Source organism: Brassica napus, chromosome C2 (genome assembly GCF_020379485.1).
Source record: "Brassica napus cultivar Da-Ae chromosome C2, Da-Ae, whole genome shotgun sequence".
Lineage (NCBI taxonomy): Eukaryota > Viridiplantae > Streptophyta > Magnoliopsida > Brassicales > Brassicaceae > Brassica > Brassica napus.
Window position 1 is genome coordinate 32241227 of NC_063445.1, and position 21091 is coordinate 32262317.

The 21091-nt window shown below is 32.3% G+C and overlaps 2 protein-coding genes and 1 long non-coding RNA gene across 4 annotated transcripts; all 3 read left to right on the forward strand.

Annotated features, from left to right (window-relative positions):
- Positions 1-3955: 3955 nt before the first annotated feature.
- Positions 3956-6085, forward strand: LOC106381600 (pentatricopeptide repeat-containing protein At4g02820, mitochondrial). Of its 2 annotated transcripts, none has more exons than XM_013821515.3 (2): positions 3956-4273; positions 4397-6085. In XM_013821515.3, the coding sequence occupies exons 1-2, from the start codon at positions 3980-3982 to the stop codon at positions 5660-5662; spliced, it is 1560 nt and encodes a 519-aa protein (XP_013676969.2). In that variant the 5' UTR covers positions 3956-3979; the 3' UTR covers positions 5663-6085. The 2 variants fall into 2 exon arrangements, with proteins under 2 accessions (XP_013676969.2, XP_013676970.2); XM_013821516.3 differs by having other exon boundaries at positions 4032-4273; positions 4394-6085.
- A 3581-nt stretch (positions 6086-9666) lies between these two features.
- On the forward strand, positions 9667-11401 carry BNAC02G26870D. The gene is made up of 5 exons (XM_013821517.3): positions 9667-9865; positions 10010-10105; positions 10299-10446; positions 10846-10935; positions 11059-11401. The coding sequence occupies exons 1-5, from the start codon at positions 9773-9775 to the stop codon at positions 11175-11177; spliced, it is 546 nt and encodes a 181-aa protein (XP_013676971.1). The 5' UTR covers positions 9667-9772; the 3' UTR covers positions 11178-11401.
- A 7830-nt stretch (positions 11402-19231) lies between these two features.
- LOC111202626 lies at positions 19232-20825 on the forward strand. Its single transcript, XR_002655521.2, has 3 exons — positions 19232-20127; positions 20219-20269; positions 20412-20825. It is a non-coding gene; the product is annotated as an uncharacterized LOC111202626 (long non-coding RNA).
- Positions 20826-21091: the final 266 nt, after the last annotated feature.

Consider the following 21091-nt stretch of genomic DNA (forward strand, 5'->3'; position numbering starts at 1 on the left):
CAAACGACCATCGCTTGAAATCCATTCAAAATCATCTCCAGATTTCTCATAATGTCCATCATAGTCAAAGTGTATGTTTGTAGAAGAATAATCCATTATTTGTTGTACAAAAAAAAATTAAACTTAAAGTTAATCCTAGTTATATAGATTTGCTATTGAAGTTATACTAAGTTATATCTTGTTACACGTTTTTGTCAGGGAGTAAAGTTTCACCTACTTACATTTTTCTAGTCTACCAGTTTCACACTATTGATTCGGGAAATTCAGCTTTGATCCCCGAATTTTCTTGTTGATTATCCAATTCCACACACCACCCAACTCCCACACTTTCCCATTCTCCCCTAATTGACCACCCAAATATGAAATCTACTGTCTAATTAACCGAACGAGCATTTCATTCCACTTTGATGGGGGTTATAAGATACATACAAGATAATGTTTTACATGAAGTTGTTTCACCTGGGTTGGGATCCATTGCTCAATTATTCAGCATCCAAGCGAGCAGCCAGCAGTCTCCTTTAGAATCGAAGAATCGCTGTTTCAGGGAAGGAGAGCTCCGCGCCAAACCCGTATTGGAGGAGAGAGAAACAATATATCCGAATAATAAATCCACCTGGACAGGAGAGAGAGAGAGAGAAAAAGTGTGCTTGCTTTTGATTGGTCATATAGAGAGGGGCACTTTCGACTTTGGCCATCGATATGAAGAGTATCGGAGTAGACAAGAGTACGCCAGAATTCGTAAGAGTATACCAAAATACTGTTTGCCTCAATAAGAGCATCTGAGATTATTACTCGAGTTGTACCTCTCTCGATTTTTTTTTTTCTGTTTATTAACTTTTTTTCTTTTTAATATTAAATCAATTAAAAAAATAATTATTTGTAATTCAGATTTATTGGTTAATTAAAGGGTATTAGGGTATTAACGGAAATGTAAATCCTCGAGCTCATGAAGGCTGAAATCTTTAAAAACTGTTTCCAATTTTTTTTGTAAATACTGTACATATATTCTTATAAGTTGATTAATCTATATTATAATGAGAGAGTTCCTCTCTGCTGAAGGCGGCACGTCAGCATCAGGTGGGTCCTACTTTAAAAACGTGTGAAAAAGTATCAAAGCCCATGGTTCGTACCCAAGTTATTGAGATACAAACACCAACATTTATACCACTAAACTAAAAGATAATTTGTAAATTTATGGCCGAAACTAATATATATTTATGAAGGTCGAAAGCTCTTGTGCTGCTCCCTCTGAGGGTCGGGCCTCCAAGTGTAGTATGAGTTTCATTTTTAAAAGGGATTCATCACGTTATATGAAGAAAAGCTCAAGTTTGCAACAATTATAGTTTTTCCATATTGTAAATCGTCGTCATTTAACATGAGTTAGGATTCTTTTCATCATTGTCTCAAATATGTATGAGTTACAGAGTTGGGTCGTGTGTATGTTCGTAATCTATTTTTTTCACCGGTGAGCTCTTCATATCCCCATCTTAAATCGCTTGGTCATAAATGTTCATGATTTGTAGCCCCTTTGTAAACCCTATATATATGATTTTCATCTTTGATGAACCCAATATGCATCTCCACAAAAGTCATTGATTTTTCTTAGCTTTAACCATTTTCTAGAAAATGTCTTTCTCTTCCTCTCCAGTTCCTCAAACCGGCGTCCGTCACTCAACCTTCGAGTCTCTCCATCTCGGTCGTAGTAGTCAGAGCATAGCTGTTGGCCTCCTCCGCTTCTGGGATTCCCTGAACTTCGAGAAAGACAATGAGTTTATGGATATCACGGTTCTCTTCCTTGATGAAAACTTATGTTAATCTTAGATCTATCATACCTATTTAACATAATTGTTTTCAATTGATTTCCTGATTCTTTATTGAATAATATTATTTGCAGATTTTGTGATTTATGGGATCATTCCCGTCGGACGTGCTAATCATTACATGTCATCTTTAAAAGACGGTTCCATTGTGAAAGTCTATCGTTTTGAGGTTGCTATGTGCTCAAGCATGTACACGATAACTGATCATCCATTCCTCATTCGTTTCATCCCACCAACCATTATTGATGAAGTTATCACGGGTGCTCCTGAGATCAATCTAATTAGATTGTTCGACAACTTTCAAGTGATTGCAAACACAAACCTAGAATTCCCAAGTATATTATCATATTGCAGTTGGGTTTATATTATGTTTTGATGTCATAACTGATATTTAAACTCGCAGATGTGGTTGGGAAATCCGTTTTGTCCAGGGCTCTGATCTCACTAAAGAAACAACTCGAGTCGTTATCCGTCTCGTCATTGACCCGTAAGAAACAATCAATATACAATTTCCTTCATATTACCGTCTATATTGTGATAACATCAATGATCAAAAATATTTCCTACCCATGATTTGTGGTCGTCTATTTATCTCTCTTACTTATCAAATTAATTTCACACAAACCTTTATTTTACAGCTTAAAAGAAACCACAACAACCAAACAATCAAAACACCAAAAACTAGAATCCCCAAAAAAGACGAATCATTAATGATCACCTCTTTTTTTTTGTCTAATCTTACAAATAAACTTCAAAACAAATATATCAAACCAATCACCTCAACTAAAACTCAACGACACATACATCGAATCAGCTAAAAAAATACAAACTACATGGCCAACTATTTAACAATTTACAAACTTACTTTCGCAGATGCTTACGAAGAAGACGAAGACGACAAGCAAGATCACTGAAATCATCTAAACAAAAAAGCAGAATAAGTTACGAACTCTGATAAATACAACTAACAACGATTTTTGTTTACGTATTACCCATCAAATAAAAGAGAAACAAACACAGACACACCAAGAGATACAAGAGACAATTCTGTCAGCCACAAAGGCGGCAAGAACATCTCCACCTGCTCACTCCTCTTGTCTTATGAAAATAGCTTACATGTCCAATGTTAACATGCCAATGCTATAGTCTTCTTATGAGAAATACATAAATTCATTTAAAACCAATTAATGCCCAAATACTCAGAATTATCATTCATTTTATAGTTATTTCTACAATTCTTCATTTTAAATGTCCGGTAAAAGCAACAATTTAAAAAAAAAAACATATAACAAACATAACAAGGATAATAAAAATTCTTACTTAATACAAATAGCTTACACAACTAAACTAGAGAAAAAATATCCAGAAACAAAAAGTACTATCAACAACTTTAATATAATTTATGTACTCTCAATAGTATAAGCAACAAATCAAAAAGACAAACAAACAATAAGTCTCAGTAACACAACAAGCAACACCACGAACTATATCAATCACATTACTAATCCAGTTTAGTCATTCATAAGTGGAGAACAATACCTACACAGTTCATCATCAGAACTCTAACTCTATAACAATAAAAAAAACTTGAAAAACAATGATCAATCCAAAACGTAAAATTCACAACTACAATAACCCTAGCAAATATTGAGATGAAACAAAAACTCTGTTCACAACTTCGCGTTTGCGCGGGGACAATGCCCCTAGTAAATTTAACATTTCATCCAAAAAAACATGAAAGTGATACTATGAATGTGGCATTTATGACAATTTTCCAAACTTTTTGGGCTGATGTCAAATTAATATTATTTAAAATGTAATTGGACTTAGAGCATCTCAAACGTAAAATCTCATTTTTTTCTCTAGAATGAAGTAAAAGTAAAAATAAAGTAAAAAAATTCCAACCCTACTCTATTTTCTGCTCTATAATGGAGTGATGAACAAACATAAAATAGATTATTCTATTTATGGAGTGAATTTCGTTATAGAATAAGATATGAAATTGGGTGGTTCCATATCACTTTTAGTCAATAGGGTGGAGATGCCCGAGAGCACGTATGTTTAACATTGGGCTAATAAAAAACTAAACATTATATCATAGGCCCAATAATAATTGGTATTTACATACATTAACCTAATAAAAAAACTTCACTGAAAACATGAATCTAAGCATTTTTCTCCGCCGTACCCGGCCAACCGTAGCCTCCCTTTGCCGCCTTTTCTCGGCCGCAACGGTGGAGACGACGGAGACTGGAGCGCTGGTGAAGACTGGTAGCGGGGGAGGACGAAGAGACACTCTAGGAGGGAGGCTATTAAGGCTTACGTATACCAAACGCAGCGCGGTGGTTAGTATACGGAAATGGAAAGAAGAAGGCCATACCGTTCGCAAGTACGAGCTTAATCGGATCGTTAGGGAGCTTCGTAAGATTAAGCGATACAAACACGCTCTTGAGGTTTCGTGATTTGAGTTTCGTTTACTCCGATTACTTGCATTTGCTCAACTGTTTTAAGTGGATTGATTTTGATTTCATTGTGGTAAAGTCTTCTTCTTCTTCTTTTTCTTCTATGTGTAGTAGATATGTGAGTGGATGGTTCTGCAGGAAGATATAAAGCTGCAACCTGGTGATTATGCTGTACATTTGGATTTGATTTCTAAGATCCGTGGCTTGAACAGCGCTGAGAAGTTCTTCCAAGACATGCCAGATAAAATGCGAGACCATGCTGCTTGCACATCTCTTCTCCACAGCTATGTGAAGAACAAGCTCTCTGATAAAGCCGAAGCCTTGTTTGAGAGGATGGCGGAATGTGGTTTCTTGAAGTCTTCTTGTCTGCCGTACAATCACATGTTGTCCATGTACATCTCCGAAGGGCAGTTTGAGAAAGTCCCGGAGATGATTAAGGAGCTCAAGAGCAAGACATCGCCTGACATTGTTACGTATAATCTGTGGATGACTGCTTTTGCCTCCGGGAATGATGTGGAAGCCGCCGAGAAAGTTTATCTTAAGGTAAAGAAGGAAGCAAACTTGAGTCCAGACTGGGTGACTTACAGCCTCCTCACCAATCTGTATGCTAAGACGGGTAATCTCGAAAAGGCTAAACTTGCTTTGAAGGAGATGGAGAAGTTAGTCTCTAAGAGATACAGGGTTGCTTATGCATCTCTCATTAGTCTGCACGGGAACTTGGGGGACAAAGATGGAGTTGATTCTACCTGGAAGATGATTACGTCATCTTTCAAGAAGATGAATGATGCAGAGTATCTCAGCATGATATCTTCACTGCTGAAGCTTGGAGACTTCGAGCAAGCCAAAGGTTTGTACGATGAGTGGGAGTCTGTTTCTGGGACAAGAGATGCCAGAATCCCCAATCTAATCCTTGCCGAGTACATGAACAGAGAGGAGGAGACTCACCTGGGAGACAAGTTTTACGAACGAATGGTGGAGAAAGGGATAAACCCTAGCTATTCTACATGCGAGATTCTCACATGGGGGTATCTCAAGCGTAAAGACATGGAGAAAGTGTTGGATTGTTTCGGGAAAGCCATTGATGCTGTGAAGAAATGGACTGTGAATGTAAGGTTGCTTAAAGCGGTGTGCAAGGAACTCGAGGAACAAGGAGATGTTAAAGGAGCAGAGAAGCTTATGAGTATCCTCCAAAAGGTTGGTCATGTGAACACTCAGCTCTACAATTCTTTGTTGCGTACCTACGCGAAAGCCGGTGAAATGGCACTCATAGTTGAAGAGAGGATGGCAAAGGACAACGTAGAGATGGATGAAGAGACTAAGGAGCTTATAAGATTAACTAGTCTAATGCGTGTGACTGAAATCTCGACCACCATTTCTTGAGCCTCAAAGCTGCAGAGTCAGTATCGGTTGGAAAACTGAACTCGTTTTGGAGTGAATCCATGAAGCTTTTTGCTATATTTAGAGAGGAGATATGATGAATCAGTAATTTGCTCGGACAGTTAGAGCTGATGGAGAGTGATGTGTCCAAGGCTGCAAAGGATTGCTCTTTTTTGTCAATTTTATATTGCTAGAACTTTTTGTTTGGTGCCAATTTTTATTTGTTGGTTTCTTTTCTGTAGTTAGTTCTCTATAGGGTGATGATGTCAAACAATCTTTGAGAGGTTGACTAACTGAAAAAAACCTACTTCGACTCTTCTTGTTGGGTGGTTATGACTTTGTGTAAGCTTATGTAAGCTTCAAAGACTTGTGTCCAGAGTGGATTTGTTCGCTCAAGTTAGTTATTGGTTTATATATTTTGATTGATTTATAAATCTATATAGTATTTATAAATCCAAGTAAAATATGCATATCCGGAGGTTTTCCTTCGGATTTGAGTCTTTGTATTTTTAACTAAAAAATTAAAACAAATCCTTTCAAATCCATTATAAAATCAAATATATTACTAAATCCGTACGATTGAATAACACTTGATTTGATATAGAATTTATGAATTATTAAACCAATAACACAAGATTTTAATACAGATTTGAAAATCATAGAACCAATAACACTAGATTTAGTTCAGATTTTCAAATCTATTAAAATACAACAACCAATAACCCCTAGTTTAGTCTACTATTTTAAAGTTTAACCATTAACCAATATATTTTGGTATATCGATTAATCAGGTAGGTGTCTAAATTTTCATCAAAAGTGTTATAGAAAATTATAGCTTTTTATGCTGGTTGGCAAACTACATTTGGTTAATTGTTCGAATCTTATTCTTTATTTTATTTTAAATTTGAAGTACATGGTTGGTTGTAAAACTATAATTGGCGGGCTTAAGAATTTGTGGAAATATAACTTAAACTAGATTAAGACCCGCACTCTTGCGCGGGATGAATATCTAGTATACAATTTTTCATATATACTATTATTTATTTTGCATTTTTACGTATTATAAAATAAATAAATAATAAATATATATTGAATAATTGAGAGGTAAGTAACAATTACAAATATAATTAAATTGGCACGAATACATAAATCAAAATAAATACTCTTTCTATTTACAATATTTATTATAAATAAATCAAAACAACTATATTTACCGATTTTCTATGCTATATAGTTAAATTTAATTGAAATTAACATACACATATAGTATACTTTTTTAATATGGTTTTCTTTTAAATAAAATTTCATACTCATACGATTTTATGATCATTTTTATTTTTATAACAAAAAAATTAAACTGCTGAAAACAAAAATTTCAATGTGAGCTTTTAATAATTTTAGTAATATTTATAAAATTAAAATTACAGTGCATATTTAAAAATACAGTGCATATTGTAAAATTAAAATATCAAGATCTGTTCAATGCAAATTTAAGAACTAAAATATTTATTTCTTTATGGCTTATAATTTGATTTAAATAGTATTAATATATATACTTTTAATATGAATATCTATTAAAAGAGAATTTCTATTCATATAATTTTATGATCATTTGTATCTTGTTACAACAAAAATTTAAACCATTGATCACAATTTTTTAATGTGAGACGTTTATCAATTTTAGGAATTTAAATTTTTTTAAAAAAATTCAAAATATAACATATACGAAAAAATATAAAATTTAAAAATAATGAATACAAACATTGTTAGAAAATCTTTATTATTCAATATCATTAATTGCAATATATATTTTGATTATATTAGGTAATTTCGTAATTTTTATTTAAAGAAAGAATGAAAATCTTTTTTACATCAATAATTAATTTATGATTAGTTTTATAAAAAATATAGTATATGTTTAGACTGACCAACTTAATTTTCTAGTGATTCAAAAATCATTCTAATGATGACACGTGTCATAGATAAAAAATTGTAATGCTTTTCTTTTAATATATAAGAGATTGAAATCATGGTTGGTATTTAAATACGAAAACATGTAGGTTTAGTAGTTTGCTTATTGAATATCATATCCATCCCTGTTTTTGGGTTTTGATCTTTTATACAAATTTACGGTTTCTCAGTTGAATTACGTTATAGTAAAAAATTAAAACCCCATAAACACATTATAAAATTCTAATTTGAAGTTTAGGTAACGCCCTGCTTTACCTGTAGAAGTTATGGTCATTTTGAGGAACGACTTAAAGCATAGCATTAAACTAAACAACGGAATTAAATATTAGAGGATGCGTTTACCCAATACAACTCAACCCACTCCCTCGACATGATCTCCTTAATCTTTCATTAGAAACCATAAAAATATTCTAATTTTATTTATTTTTGCCAACAACTATAATATTTTAATTTGTCAACAGAAACTATTAATTTAATAATTCTGAATACTCTTGAAAGGGAAAAATAAAATTTAAGATGATAATTGTTTTTACTAATATTGATGTTGCACGTATTATATCGAAAAGAAAACTTTTCATGAGCAAAATTATATGAAATCATAGCTTTTTTTTCAAAAAAAAAAAAAATTATATGAAAACAAAGTTATAGTCTAATAACTTTCATTAATGCTGGCGTTGTCCCCACAAATACCAAGCTGCTTGTTATGTGAATATCACAAAAAAAAAACTATATACTTCATCCGTTTCATATTAAGTGTCATTGAAGATACATTTTTTCGTTACAAAATAAATGTCGTTTTCGATTTTCAATGCAAAATTTATTAATTTTATTCAGCAATTAATTTTTCTATTAGTTGAAATATGGTAAGGTGTATAGGTAATTGTGTTTTTATTTTAAAAATATACAAAATTAATTGTTTCTTTAATCTGTGTGCACAAACTCAAAACGACATTTAAAATAAAACAGAGGGAGTATAATGTAAAATGATTGTTTTGTTTTGAAAATTTGACATGAAAGGGTGTTTAACTCTCGTTTCATCCTCTAAGAAGATCTCTAGAAGAAACTTCAAGTATAGAGTTTTTTGCTCTAAAAAAAAGAACTCCAAAACTTCAAATTTAGAGCAAAACTCTAAATTTGATGTTTTATTTTTTATTTGTATCTTGGTCCTTATAATTAATTACACACCACATTTATGATTCATTTATTTTCTCATTTATTGTTTAATCTTTATAATTTTTGTATATCTTAAATATTTCAAATTAATTTTTATAAATTTAAATTTAACACTTCAAAATTAAATGAAAATTTTAAAATAAGACTTTATAATACTTTAAAACTAGAATTAGACAACAAAAATCTTACAAAAGAACCTTAATTAAAAACTTTAAACAGATACATGAAGACAAAAATATTACACAAATTAAAATATTACAAAACACTAATAGTCAAACATATTTTGTGTAACCGAAGATGGAGCATTATGGAAATAATTTTATGTAATAATGTGGTATTTTGCTTTTAGTTTAATATTTAATTAAGTATTTCTATTTATAATTTTATATTTTAGTGTAATAATTATTAATTAATATAACTACGATATTTCTACATATGTGTGCTGGCTATTTATAAAAAATTATAGATTTAAATTAATTATGACGAATATAAGTAATATAGTGTAAATCACAATAATTTTTAAAGTTAAATTTAATGTTTTGCTTTTGGAAAAAAACACTTTGAAACTTCAAAATATAGAGTTTTTTTTGGAAATGCTCTAATGATGAAGCCAAATTCAAATAATAAAATCATTAATTTCCTTTCTCTGTTGTCAACGGATAATTAAGTTTTCTTTTAACTAAAACAAAAAAAAAACAACTTAAATGGCGGCACTGAAAACTTTATAATATTACCTAAAATAAATAATAATTAGCATTCCAAACAATTTGTCGTCAACGTCTCCCTCTACTTTCCAAACACATCGTGGGTAATATTTTTTTTTGGTTTAATCGTGGGTAATATTTATAGTTGAGGTTCAGGTTAGAAGTTGGGCAAGATGAAACTTCTTCTCCTCTTTCTTTTTTCTTGGTCTTCTAATCTTCTTGGAAGATTAATTCAAAGTTCGTTTAACTTTTGTATCAGTTTAAAATGGGTGACATTATCGGTCACAAAGATAGGCAAATATGGTTATCTTCTCATGTCCTCCAAGATCCCTTGTTTGATCATTCCAAGAAACATCAGGTTTATTTTTTTATTTTTTTAACAACAGAAACATCAGGTTTATATCCTCATAAATACAAGTTTTTATAACTGATTATTATCATATTAGTTTGATCTTGTTTTATATCATTAAAATCGTTCTTAACTTCTTTGTTTCTCGTACAGTTGCATAAATCCCTCAAGAACCACAACTACCACCATCATGGCAGCCGTGGATTCCGTCGACCCGGTGCACCTCCTCTCAGAGAAAATTTTTCTATGGTAATTTTTGACTGACTTTTTTGAGAAAGAGTAATTTTTAACGCACTTTTGTCAATATTTTGTAAACTAAATTTAAAGAGTCTTTTTGGATACTGGAAGAAATATTTAATTTAATTAATATTTACATATTTTATTGTGTGTTTTAAAACCTCAAAACTAAAAATATGCCAATATATTATTATGAATTGTGCAGAAGTATAATACAAGGCAAAATAATTGGCAAAGGAGTAAAGGAGAGGACCAAATGCAAGCATTTTTCTTGGTTTCGCCGGGCCGTACAACGCCTGGCACCGGCGTTTTTCTCCCGGCCACCGCTTCTCATCCGCCAACCAATAAACCAGGTTACTATTAATGAATTCTATACTTAATTAGTATGAAGAAAAATGTTTCTAATTGGATAATCATATATTTTCCAACTGCATATACTAAAATCTTTCTAACTTTCGGTTCAAAACCACTACCGGTAGATGAACAACTTCAAGGGTTAATCTTTACTTTCAACTTCCATTTAACGTTAACACTTCTTTTTATAAAAAGAGAAATTTTGTTTTTGTTTTGTATTAAAGCATAAAACCTTTAAAATCCGTTTTCATGTTTTTTATAAATTATTTTCTGTTGCGAATGATTAATACTTCCGAAATCACGTTTAGTTATTCCATGACATATTGTTACCAATCACAACTTTGATGTTATAATTTTTATTACTTGTATTGTAACAAACAAAAACTATATGGCCGCAGCTTACTCGCCGGTGCTTCTCCCGACGCGTGTTGTTCAAGCGCTCAATCTTAATGTTCACAACAACGGAATTCACATTTCCCCCCGTTCAGGTTTTTCCCGCGGCCATAATTCTCTTCTTTAAAAAAAAAAACATATGCAGACTGTATTTAAAACCATCATGTTAAATAGAAAAAGAACAATTTTAAATGTAATTTATTTTGTTTTGAATGTAGAAATTCGAGAAACTGATTCTAAGTTGAAGAGCGAAATGGGGCAAACACCGATGGACGTTGAAGTCAAAACTCCGATTGATTCGCCGGAGAAACTTCTCCCGGATGAATGGATTTATTAATGATCCGACCAGGGTGCCACTGACCAATTTTTACATATATTAATGTGGAGAAGTAGAGTCAAATAAAAAGAAATATTATAATGAAAAATTCTTGTGTCGTGTATGCTTCGTTGCCTTTGGATTAGTAGTCATCATACCCCAAAATAAGATCAACCCATTTGTCACTACTGTATATATTCATGTTGTGATATAAATTATAACCAATTTGAAAGTTTGTCTCTCTCTCTCTCTCTCTCTTTGTTTTGTTCTTTTTAAAGTTTGCATAGCTTAGTTGTTGTCACAATGTCTAATGTTAATCACTAATATTAGGCTAAAAGGAGAATCAAAGATGCAGTAAAACCCTTTTTAAAAAAAAGTATGCGGTAAACCTTTTACAATCGGTGCAAGAGTTGAAACCAATCAACATTTTGCTGCTTTCCGCAAAACTTATATATAGGGTCAGCATCTCCAGTATATTATTGCATTGGAATTCAAGTAACACTATACTAGAATCGAGTTTCTCTACAATCATACTCTATTTCAGAATAAAAAAAATTAACAAATATAAATAAATAAATGAATTACTCTATTTTAAGTAACATATTTTACTCTATTGTGAAATAAAAAATAAATCAGATTTGAAAAGATTTTACTATAAAACTCTATTTACAGTAAAAACAGAGCAAGGTTGAAAAATATCATCGAAACTATATATAATAGAATAACAAAATAATTTAATTTTAAAACATTTGTTTCTAATTGTCACTAGAATGATATAAATTTAAAATAATCTAATATATCAAATGACTACAAAAAATGGGCATTTGTCAAAATTAACCTATAATTTCAAGTCAGCCCTAGACCCAACCTCTTTTTTTCCCATTACTATTCACCCATGAAATCTCCAAACCCTCCTTATGTTTTTTGAATTATTTACAAAATTACCATTATTATTTAATTTCTTAATTATTTCGAAAATGGGAAAAAACCTTTACACCCTAAACATTTATTCTTATTTACAGAAATGTCATTATCATCAATTTCCAAACCACCATGAACCACCAGTTTAGAGAGTTTAGAGCTCTTAAAAGCTCAAGAATTCAATTTCTAACCCCATTTTTTTTTCTTTCTAAGAGCATCTCCAAAAAAGACTATATAACTCCAAATATGAAGTTTTTTGTTCTCCAAAAAGAAACTTTAAAACTTCAAATTTGAAGTTTTGAGGAGTGAAACTCTATATTTGAAGTTTCACTGTTCAAAACTTCAAATTTGAAGTTTCATATTTTTGTTTGCATTTTAGTCTCTACAATTACACATCACATTTATAATTTTTAAATATTTTCTCGTTTATCGTATTAATCCTAAAAAAATTTATATCTCATAAAAATTTCTTTTTTATTGTAAATTTAAGTTTTACACATAAAATTAAATAAAAATTTAAAGCTAAATTTAGACAACAACAATACAAAAGAAACTTAACGACAAAAAAAAAACTTTTACAAAATTACATGAAGATATAATTATTACACAAAATTAAATATTACAACAAAACTAATAGTCAGATAAATTTCATCTGAATCCTCCAAAATCTCTAAAATATTTTCCAAAAAATTTTACTGTAATCGAAGATGGTTGTTGTTGTTGTTGTTTTGATGTCTTTTTCATACGATTCTTTCTTATTTAGATCGAATGTATTCACTGAGTATTAATATCATCGATAGAAGTTAAGTCTTTAGGCAATATTTATTTTCCTCTTTTACTTTCTTGTTTAGATCTAATTTATTCACAAGTTTAAGATCACCTGATTTCAACAATTATTAATTTGTAATATACAAATTAAAAATAAAGAGAGAAATTTTACTTTGAAATGCACTAGTTGATCATATATGCATTACATAAATAATTTTATGGAATAGTCTGGTATTTTTCTTGAATTTTAATATTAATTATGTTATTTCTATTTAAAATTATATTTTAGTATAACATTTTATTAATTAATAGCGTTGTAATATTTTTATATATGTGTTTAGTTATTTACAATAATTTTATGAAATTAAATTAATTATGACAAATAAAATGCAAAATAGTTTTGAAGTTAAATTTGAAGTTTTGCTTTTGGAGAAGATCACCTTTAAACTTCAAATATAGAGTTTTTGAAACTTCATAATAGAGTGTCTTTTTGGAGATGCTAAACCAACAAATCTTTATTTTCTTTCCATTTTCATCTAAAAAATCTCATAACTTTCATTTTTATAAGCTGAACTTTCATATTTTTGGGTTTATTCAGTTACTAGTGTTTAGCCCCGTACTATGTACGGGTAATAATTCCTTAAGTTCAAAAATCTTTAACATGTATTAACACTGCATTTTCTTGTTAAAATATACTAACATCACGTAGAATGTAGATAATATATCTAGAAGAGTGTTAATGTGTATTTGTATAAAGCCATAAATTGTTGATAATACTCGGTTACAAAAAAATAAAAAATAAAATAAATAAATTGCTGATAATATATCTAGAAAACTATAACAACTTATAATCATTGTAAACTAAAATACCTTTTTTTCACAATTATTAGTTTAATCTCTAGTTCTTATTTTGCTCTATATCATTCCACACATCATTACTACCTTCACGTTCCTTAATGCGAAGATGATCTCTAGTTTTTCTTTTTTTCAATACCCATAATAAACTTAAAAATTCACCCAAACAAAACTGAATAACAATAAAACATTATATGTTAACCGAACGGAAGTGGTAAAATATTTACTTACATTTCCATAGTTTGAGTTCTAAATCTATTTCGCAACTGCAACTCCTTGTCCATATCTCCACTGATGAATCATCTTTTAAAAAAATTGAAAATGAATCGTACATCAAAGAATAAAAGAGTATCATTTTGAGAAGCAGAGAAAAATGGATTTGAATAAAAAGTAGTCATAATGCTCTATTAAATTTTATTGCTAAAATGGTGAAGAGATGAAACGATTAAGAGAAAGAGAGAAGATGGATAAAAATTAGTTACTTGAAAATTATATAGAAAATAAAACAACTGAAACTGTGCCATGGAATTAGGGATAGTGGTCTCGTTGAGTTTTTTTGGTTAGGCAGTTATTTTTTCTAAATAAATTAATTTTGTAAATGGCTTAGATTTTTAATCATGTAGATTATAATTAACTTTTTTTTGAAAAACATAATCCAGATGTCAAAATTTTGTTGGTTATGTGACTTGTGATTTAGTATATAAGAGATTAGTCGTCAAAGGTGGTTCTTTTTGCTTATATTTGGAGCTTGGATTGTGGTAAAGGGTAGAAACGAGCTTTACACCCGAAAAATGTAACTATTTACATGGGTTTCGTCATTTTTAGATCTGTGTCGTGATAGTAGACTACTTTGTATGTCTACGCATAAGTGTAGACTTACAAAGCGGTCTACAAGTCAAATCACATGTTAGTTTTGCAATTGACCAAAATATTTTTTTTGTAAAGAATGTAAAGAAGACTTCCCCGGAAGTCTACGTCTTTTCCTTTGAAAACTAAAACCATAAGTAGGTAGACTTACTAAGACGTCTACGTAAAAGAGGTTAGTTTTGCATTTGACCGAACTTTTGACTTTTGAAAGTAGACTTCATTACTCTACATTGTGGAGACTGCTTGGGAAGTCTACAAAATGTCAGTTTTGTATTTGACAAAAACTTTGACTTCGTTGAATAGATTGATTTTGTATTTGACTAAATTGTTAAAAAAATGACCAAAAGGAAAAACAAAGTGTAGACTTCATATTTAGTCTACTAATCTCATAAAAAAACGTAGAATGCATATGAAAATCTACTATTTTATTTTGGTCAAATGCAAAACTAACCTGTCAGATTTGAGACTAGACTTCAGATGAAGTCTACACATGTGTAGACGTTCATCTCAGTCTATTTGTAGAAATCAAAATTGGTCAATTGAAAAAACTAACCTGTTCTAACAAATAAAAAAATGTAAATTGTATATGAAGTCTACTTTTGAAAGTCAAATCATGATTAAATTCTGGTCAATTGAAAAAATTAACATTTTTAGAATATAGACCGAAAAGAAAGTCTACACTTATAAAATCACAACTTTGTTATAAATACAGATAATAACCCGTGGATTTCGCAATTGCAAAACTAACCCAAATAGTAGACCTACATGAAAAGAAAGTCTACAAACGTAAACTGAAAAGAAAGTCTTTTATTTTGTAGACTGATTATGAAGTCTACGTACAATAATCTATAAAAAGTGAATTTGTGTATTATTCATAATGTATTTTCAAGATTTTTTAGTTTCATGTGCGTGTTAGTTAATCCCAATGGACTTGAACTATTTTCAAAAAAGATAATCTTTTATAATTATGAAACTATCAACTTTTTGGTTTGACTATGTAGTTAGCTAATAAGTGCAGACATCTTTGTAAGTCTACAAATATATACTGCAATTGAAGTTTATGTCGAAAATTCTATTAAAAGTGCATTTGTGTATTATTCATCATATTTTCTACAATTCAATTGTTTTACAGTGTGTGTTAATTAATCTTAATGGTCTTGGATGAATTTTAAAAGTTAATGTGTTATAATTGTGGAACTAACAAATTTTTTGTTGTGAAAGTGGGATCTTTAGTCTTTTATCTCACCTGCGTTTACGGAGACCCAATGAAAGGAAGAAGGAAATTGGTATGGGATCTTCCTTCGAGCATATGAATGCAACGAGACGAAGCATGGATGTTAATTGGGGATTTCCAATGAATTGAAGAACAACGATGAGAAGCTTGGTCGGGTTATCAGAGAAGAAAGCACTTTTTGGGACTTTTGGAATATGGCTGATATGTGCAAAATCACAGAGACGACAAGTCATGGAAACTTCTTATCTTGGGCTGGCTGGAGGGATAAAATCTGGGTTCAATGCAGACTAGATAGAAGTTTTTGGGAATAATGCTTGGTTCCAGCTGTTCCCACGCTCCAAAGCTGAATACACTACAAGAAATATGGCTATTGGTAGCAGTTCACGGTAGCACGAATTCTCAAACTGCTACCAAAAATGGTGTAATCCGATACCCATCTTTTTCATAGCGTTAGTTCCTCGCTAGCGATAAATTTAATCCGGGAAAAAAATTAATAAAAAATACAGTAAAACAGAGTAAAGTGTTGTCGCGATGCAAAAGACTTGGGTTTAGTTTTAACCTTTTCCGCCTCTCCTTCACTCTTCACATAGAAACCATCGAAGAAAAAAATATGATTGGGAAGCCCAATCTCTCCGATTTTTGATCGATCTTCGTGTCTGAAAGGTGTTGTTTTTGCCGGCGGTCAGATTCCCGGTGAACCCATATTCGATTTTGTCTGTAATTCCTTTGATTTATCTGATTTCTCAGATGAATTCCTTTGATTTGTTTCAGCTTTTACAATTTCGATTTCACCGAAGATTAGGAGGAGAGAAGTCAGGTTACAGAATCACGAGAAGTCACGTGGTAATCAATTCCGTTTTGCATTTGATATCGTCATGGGCGAACACGATTGTTCCTTTCTCGACTGAAGCTTTGAGTGTTCCTTTCTCTTCTCTTTTGCTTTGCAGGTTTTTGGTTTTGATTGTTCCTTTCTCGAGTGAAGCTAGTGGAGTTGAAATCCGAAGGATCTTATTGATCAGGTGATTCTTTTTCAGCCAAATAGAAGTCGTTTCTTGTTGATCTTTTTGAATGACTGAGTTATAGTATCTGATTGAATCGTTGATTGTTTATGTGTTCCTCTGTGAATGTCATTGTGTCTGTTTGGTGTATGTTTGACATAATCTTATGGCTTTGTTTGATTTTGTTGGTCTATCGGTTAGAAACTTAGAACATAAAATGGTCGAAAAGTCATGGGTTCATCTAAACAGGTAAGGAAAAACAATATATATTATAGGAACTGAATTTTTGTGTGTGATTAAGAGTGTTGAAATTATGCTTTCATGTGTCTAAACCGAAGAGCTGATCCTGGTTATGAGAGTGGTGCGTGGGAATTTGTGAGGTGTGTTGGTGCAGATTTGCGAGAGTCTGAGTTGATCATTTGCCCATGTATTGATTGTCGCAACGTAGCTCGTCACTCAGCCAATGTTATTGTGGATCATCTAGTAACAAGAGGAATGGATTTGAGTTACAAGATGAGGGAGGATTGGTATCACCATGGAGAAGTAATGTCAGGGACTGACAGTAGAAGCAATGGAAGTGAGAAGAGGAATGAGATTTTAGGGTTATACCAAGCAGCTGCCTTTGTTGATGAAGAGTTTCTTAGGCATGGTGACTTAAGTGAGGTTGCTGAAGGTGAAGATAAGGCAGAAGATGAGTTTCTTGCTAAGCTAGCCGATGCAGAAACACCTCTGTATCCAAGTTGTGCTAACCACAGCAAGCTCTCTGCAATTGTTTCACTCTTTAGGATAAAGACACAGAGTGGTTGGTCTGATAGAAGCTTCGATCTGCTGCTTGTGACTTTGCCACAGATGCTACCCGAGGATAATGTCTTGCACACGTCCTTGTACGAAGTGAAGAGGTTTTTGAGATCTTTTGATATGAGTTATGAGAAGATACACGCCTGTGTGAATGACTGCTGTCTATTCAGAAAGGAGTTTGAGAAGCTAGAAAAATGTCCGAAATGAAATGCTTCAAGATGGAAGATTAACTTGCGCACATGTGATGTGAAGAAAGGTATTCCACAGAAAGTTCTAAGGTATTTTCCCATAATCCCACGGCTGAAGAGGATGTTCAGGTCAGAGGACATGTCAAAGGACTTGAGGTGGCATTTTACTAATAAGAGCACTGATGGAAAAAGCAGACATCCGGTTGATTCTGTTACTTGGAATCAAATGAATGACAGATACCCTTCATTTGCCGCTGAAGAAAGAAATCTTCGGCTTGGGCTGTCCACAGATGGGTTCAATCCTTTCAACATGAACAATGTGAACTACAGCTGTTGGCCTGTTTTGCTTGTCATTTACAACATGTCACCTGAAAAGTGTATGAAGGAGGAGAACATCATGTTGTCGTTGCTGATTCCTGGTCCAAGCCAACCTGGTAACAATATTGATGTGTACTTAGAACCGCTTATAGAGGATCTAAACCACCTGTGGGAGAAAGGAGAGTCAACGTATGATGCAGTCAGCCACACCACTTTCACATTAAGAGCTATGCATCTCTGCACTATTCAGGATTTTCCAGCATATGAGAATCTTGCATGCTGCAAAGTAAAGGGCAAAATGGGTTGTCCTGTGTGTGGAAAAAACACAGACAGTATGTGGTTGAGTAACTGCAGGAAGCACGTTTATATGTCCCATCGGAAAGGTCTTCCTCCCACACATCTTTATAGAGGAAAGAAAGCATGGTTTGATGGGAAAGCAGAGCATGGGAAAAAGGGTAGAATTCTGAGTGGTCTCCATTAACTCCACCAGCTCCTAAGAAACCATTTACTCCTGCATCTCCTCTTCGCAGATCTGAGGTACAACTATATTGTTGAATTGTTTGATTCGTTTTTGCTTTCTGTGATGCTTGAATTTTGGCTTCGTTTTTGCCTTCTGTGATTGCAGCGTAACAAATTCAAGCCAAATAAAAAAATCCAGCTGCTGGATCTGTCTGGAAACACGTTGATCGTCGCTGAAGGACGTTGGTCTTCGAGTAATCCTGAGCATCTTGTCCACTTTCAGCCTTTGGGACTTGGTGCTTGTAGAGTCTTTGTGGATGTTGTGAAGGTGAAAGATGCATCTGTGTGGAGGACTTCATCTGAGATTGAGTATATGGAAGATGCACTTGGAAGCACTCTTGCTTGGCCAGAGGATAAAATTATAACGGTGAGAGTTTTGTTTATTTTTTTGTTCTTTCTCACTTGGAAGCACTCTTGCATAAATGTGAACCGAAGGTTATGTCTTTCTTTTCAGGTTTGACAAAAGAGCAGAAGGAACCAGACAACTATTTAAGTTCTTGTTGACATAAATGACTTGGTGTTTGCTGTTTCAGAACATGGCTTTTGTTTTTCAATTACTAGGTGTTTCTCTTTTTTTCATGTGTCGGATGGATTGAAATGTTTGTATGGTTTGAATGATTTACTTAAGTTAAGACTTTATGTTATTCTGTTTGATCCATTTTATCATTTCAGTTTTACAAAGGCCCAATAAGATAAATGTCCATATCTAGTTTACAAAGAACAAATCACTATTCTCGGTTTAGGGCAAGGATAGGGGTTAGGATTCTCATGTTTTTGTTAGTGATTAGGTTTAGAGATTTCTTTTAAGGTTTATTCTAATTATAGTTTTGAGGTCTTTTTAAAGAAACTATAACACACATTAAGACAAAATTATATGTTAATCACAAAACACATGATGTAGTTCCCTTTCCACATTATCTTTCTTGTGAAAGGGTTAGCATATGTAGTGTTTAGTTTGAGGGTTAGAGTATATTGGTGTAGTTAAAGTGTTTAGTGGTTTATATATTTAGAAATTGATGTCTAAACTTAGATTTATATTTTAGAATCATGATTATAATTTTTTACAAATTTTAGATAATTTTAAAAATATTTATAAATAACCAGAAACATAATTTCTCTTCTTTATTTAATAGCCATCGATTGATATCTCAGATCAAAGGCCCATAATCCACCATCCATCAGCTATCCTCGTTCTCTCTTCCTATTGGTTGATTATTTTAAGGCAAGGATCATAATCTTGTCCGTTCGTAAATGTTAATCTAACGGTTCAGAATTGTTTTTTCTTTTATCTCCTTCCTTCTCTCTCAGAACATACGCCCACCGCAAACTAGGTTAGAGAGTTATCTCAAACCACCACAAATCTCTTTGTGACACCACGAGCCCACCTCGACCCACCACTAATCACTGTCTACCCATCACGATTCCATCTCAAACAACCATGATTCTCTCTTAAGCGACCTCGATTTCTCTCTCTGGGTTTCCATCGAACTCATCCATATCAAAAGGTCTGCGCCCTCTAAAGTCTAAACCCTAGATTTATTTCATCTGTATGATTATTATATATTTCTCTAATTAAAAAGCTAACAACTCTTACAGATCCTTATAGATTCGAACCCTCACAGATCTGGGTTGGGAACTTCTTCAAAGGTCAGAGATACTCGATTTCCATTTATTCTTCTTCAAATATCATCTTCGATTTATTATTTCTTCTTCGAATAAGTTTTCATTTTCAGTTTAGATATTCATATTCAAATATCTATTAAAGTTCTAACTTGTGTTAACTTTACAGTCTAGAAACTCTAATGGAAGGAAGGAAGAGCATCGTATGTGCACTGCCGGCATCTGGAGTGAGACCACAACTACTCCAAAAACAAAAACCACAACAAGAAGCACTCAACAGAGAGCAAGAACGAGGACAGTCCTCGGGAGGAAATGATGTGGAGGAGATAACCAGAACAGAGTTCAGAACCTCTCTTGGCTACTTGACACGCATTGAGGAACCTGAAGAAGACATCGACCCAATGTTCAGAAACTCATCTCTTTTCAGACGCCCACCACAAGCACAAGGACAGTCCTCGCGAACCAAGTCTGGCCGTCATTACTAATTGTTGTTTATGTATGTTGTTTATGTCTGTTGTTTATGTATGTGTTTTTTTGCTATATGATGAATCAATTGTCAGCACATTATAGTGCTTTTTGCATATTTCTAGTCTGGTTACAATTACTAAAAATTCTATTTTTTAATTTTCTTTTTTTACAATATTTTCCAATTCTATATCCCATAAAAAACAAAATTAGTAAATCAAACCGAAAATATGTCAATATAGAAAATATTAGCTATTCAATATTACCTAGAATATAAACGTCATAACACAAGTAAAACGCTGTATTATAATATTCAATGGCACAAAAAAATTGCTATTAAATGTTCAAAAATCCAGAAAAAACTGAGTTACAAAAAGGTATTCC

What these genes read in the sequence shown, in the direction of transcription:
- LOC106381600 (XM_013821515.3), top strand. Translation starts at nt 3,980, where the DNA reads ATGAATCTAAGCATTTTTCTCCGCCGTACCCGGCCAACCGTAGCCTCC. An exon ending in GATACAAACACGCTCTTGAG is followed by an intron (nt 4,274 to 4,396) that starts GTTTCGTGATTT and finishes TATGTGTAGTAG; the next exon opens with ATATGTGAGTGGATGGTTCT.
- BNAC02G26870D (XM_013821517.3), top strand. Translation starts at nt 9,773, where the DNA reads ATGGGTGACATTATCGGTCACAAAGATAGGCAAATATGGTTATCTTCT. An exon ending in TCAGAGAAAATTTTTCTATG is followed by an intron (nt 10,106 to 10,298) that starts GTAATTTTTGAC and finishes TGAATTGTGCAG; the next exon opens with AAGTATAATACAAGGCAAAA. An exon ending in TCACATTTCCCCCCGTTCAG is followed by an intron (nt 10,936 to 11,058) that starts GTTTTTCCCGCG and finishes TTTTGAATGTAG; the next exon opens with AAATTCGAGAAACTGATTCT.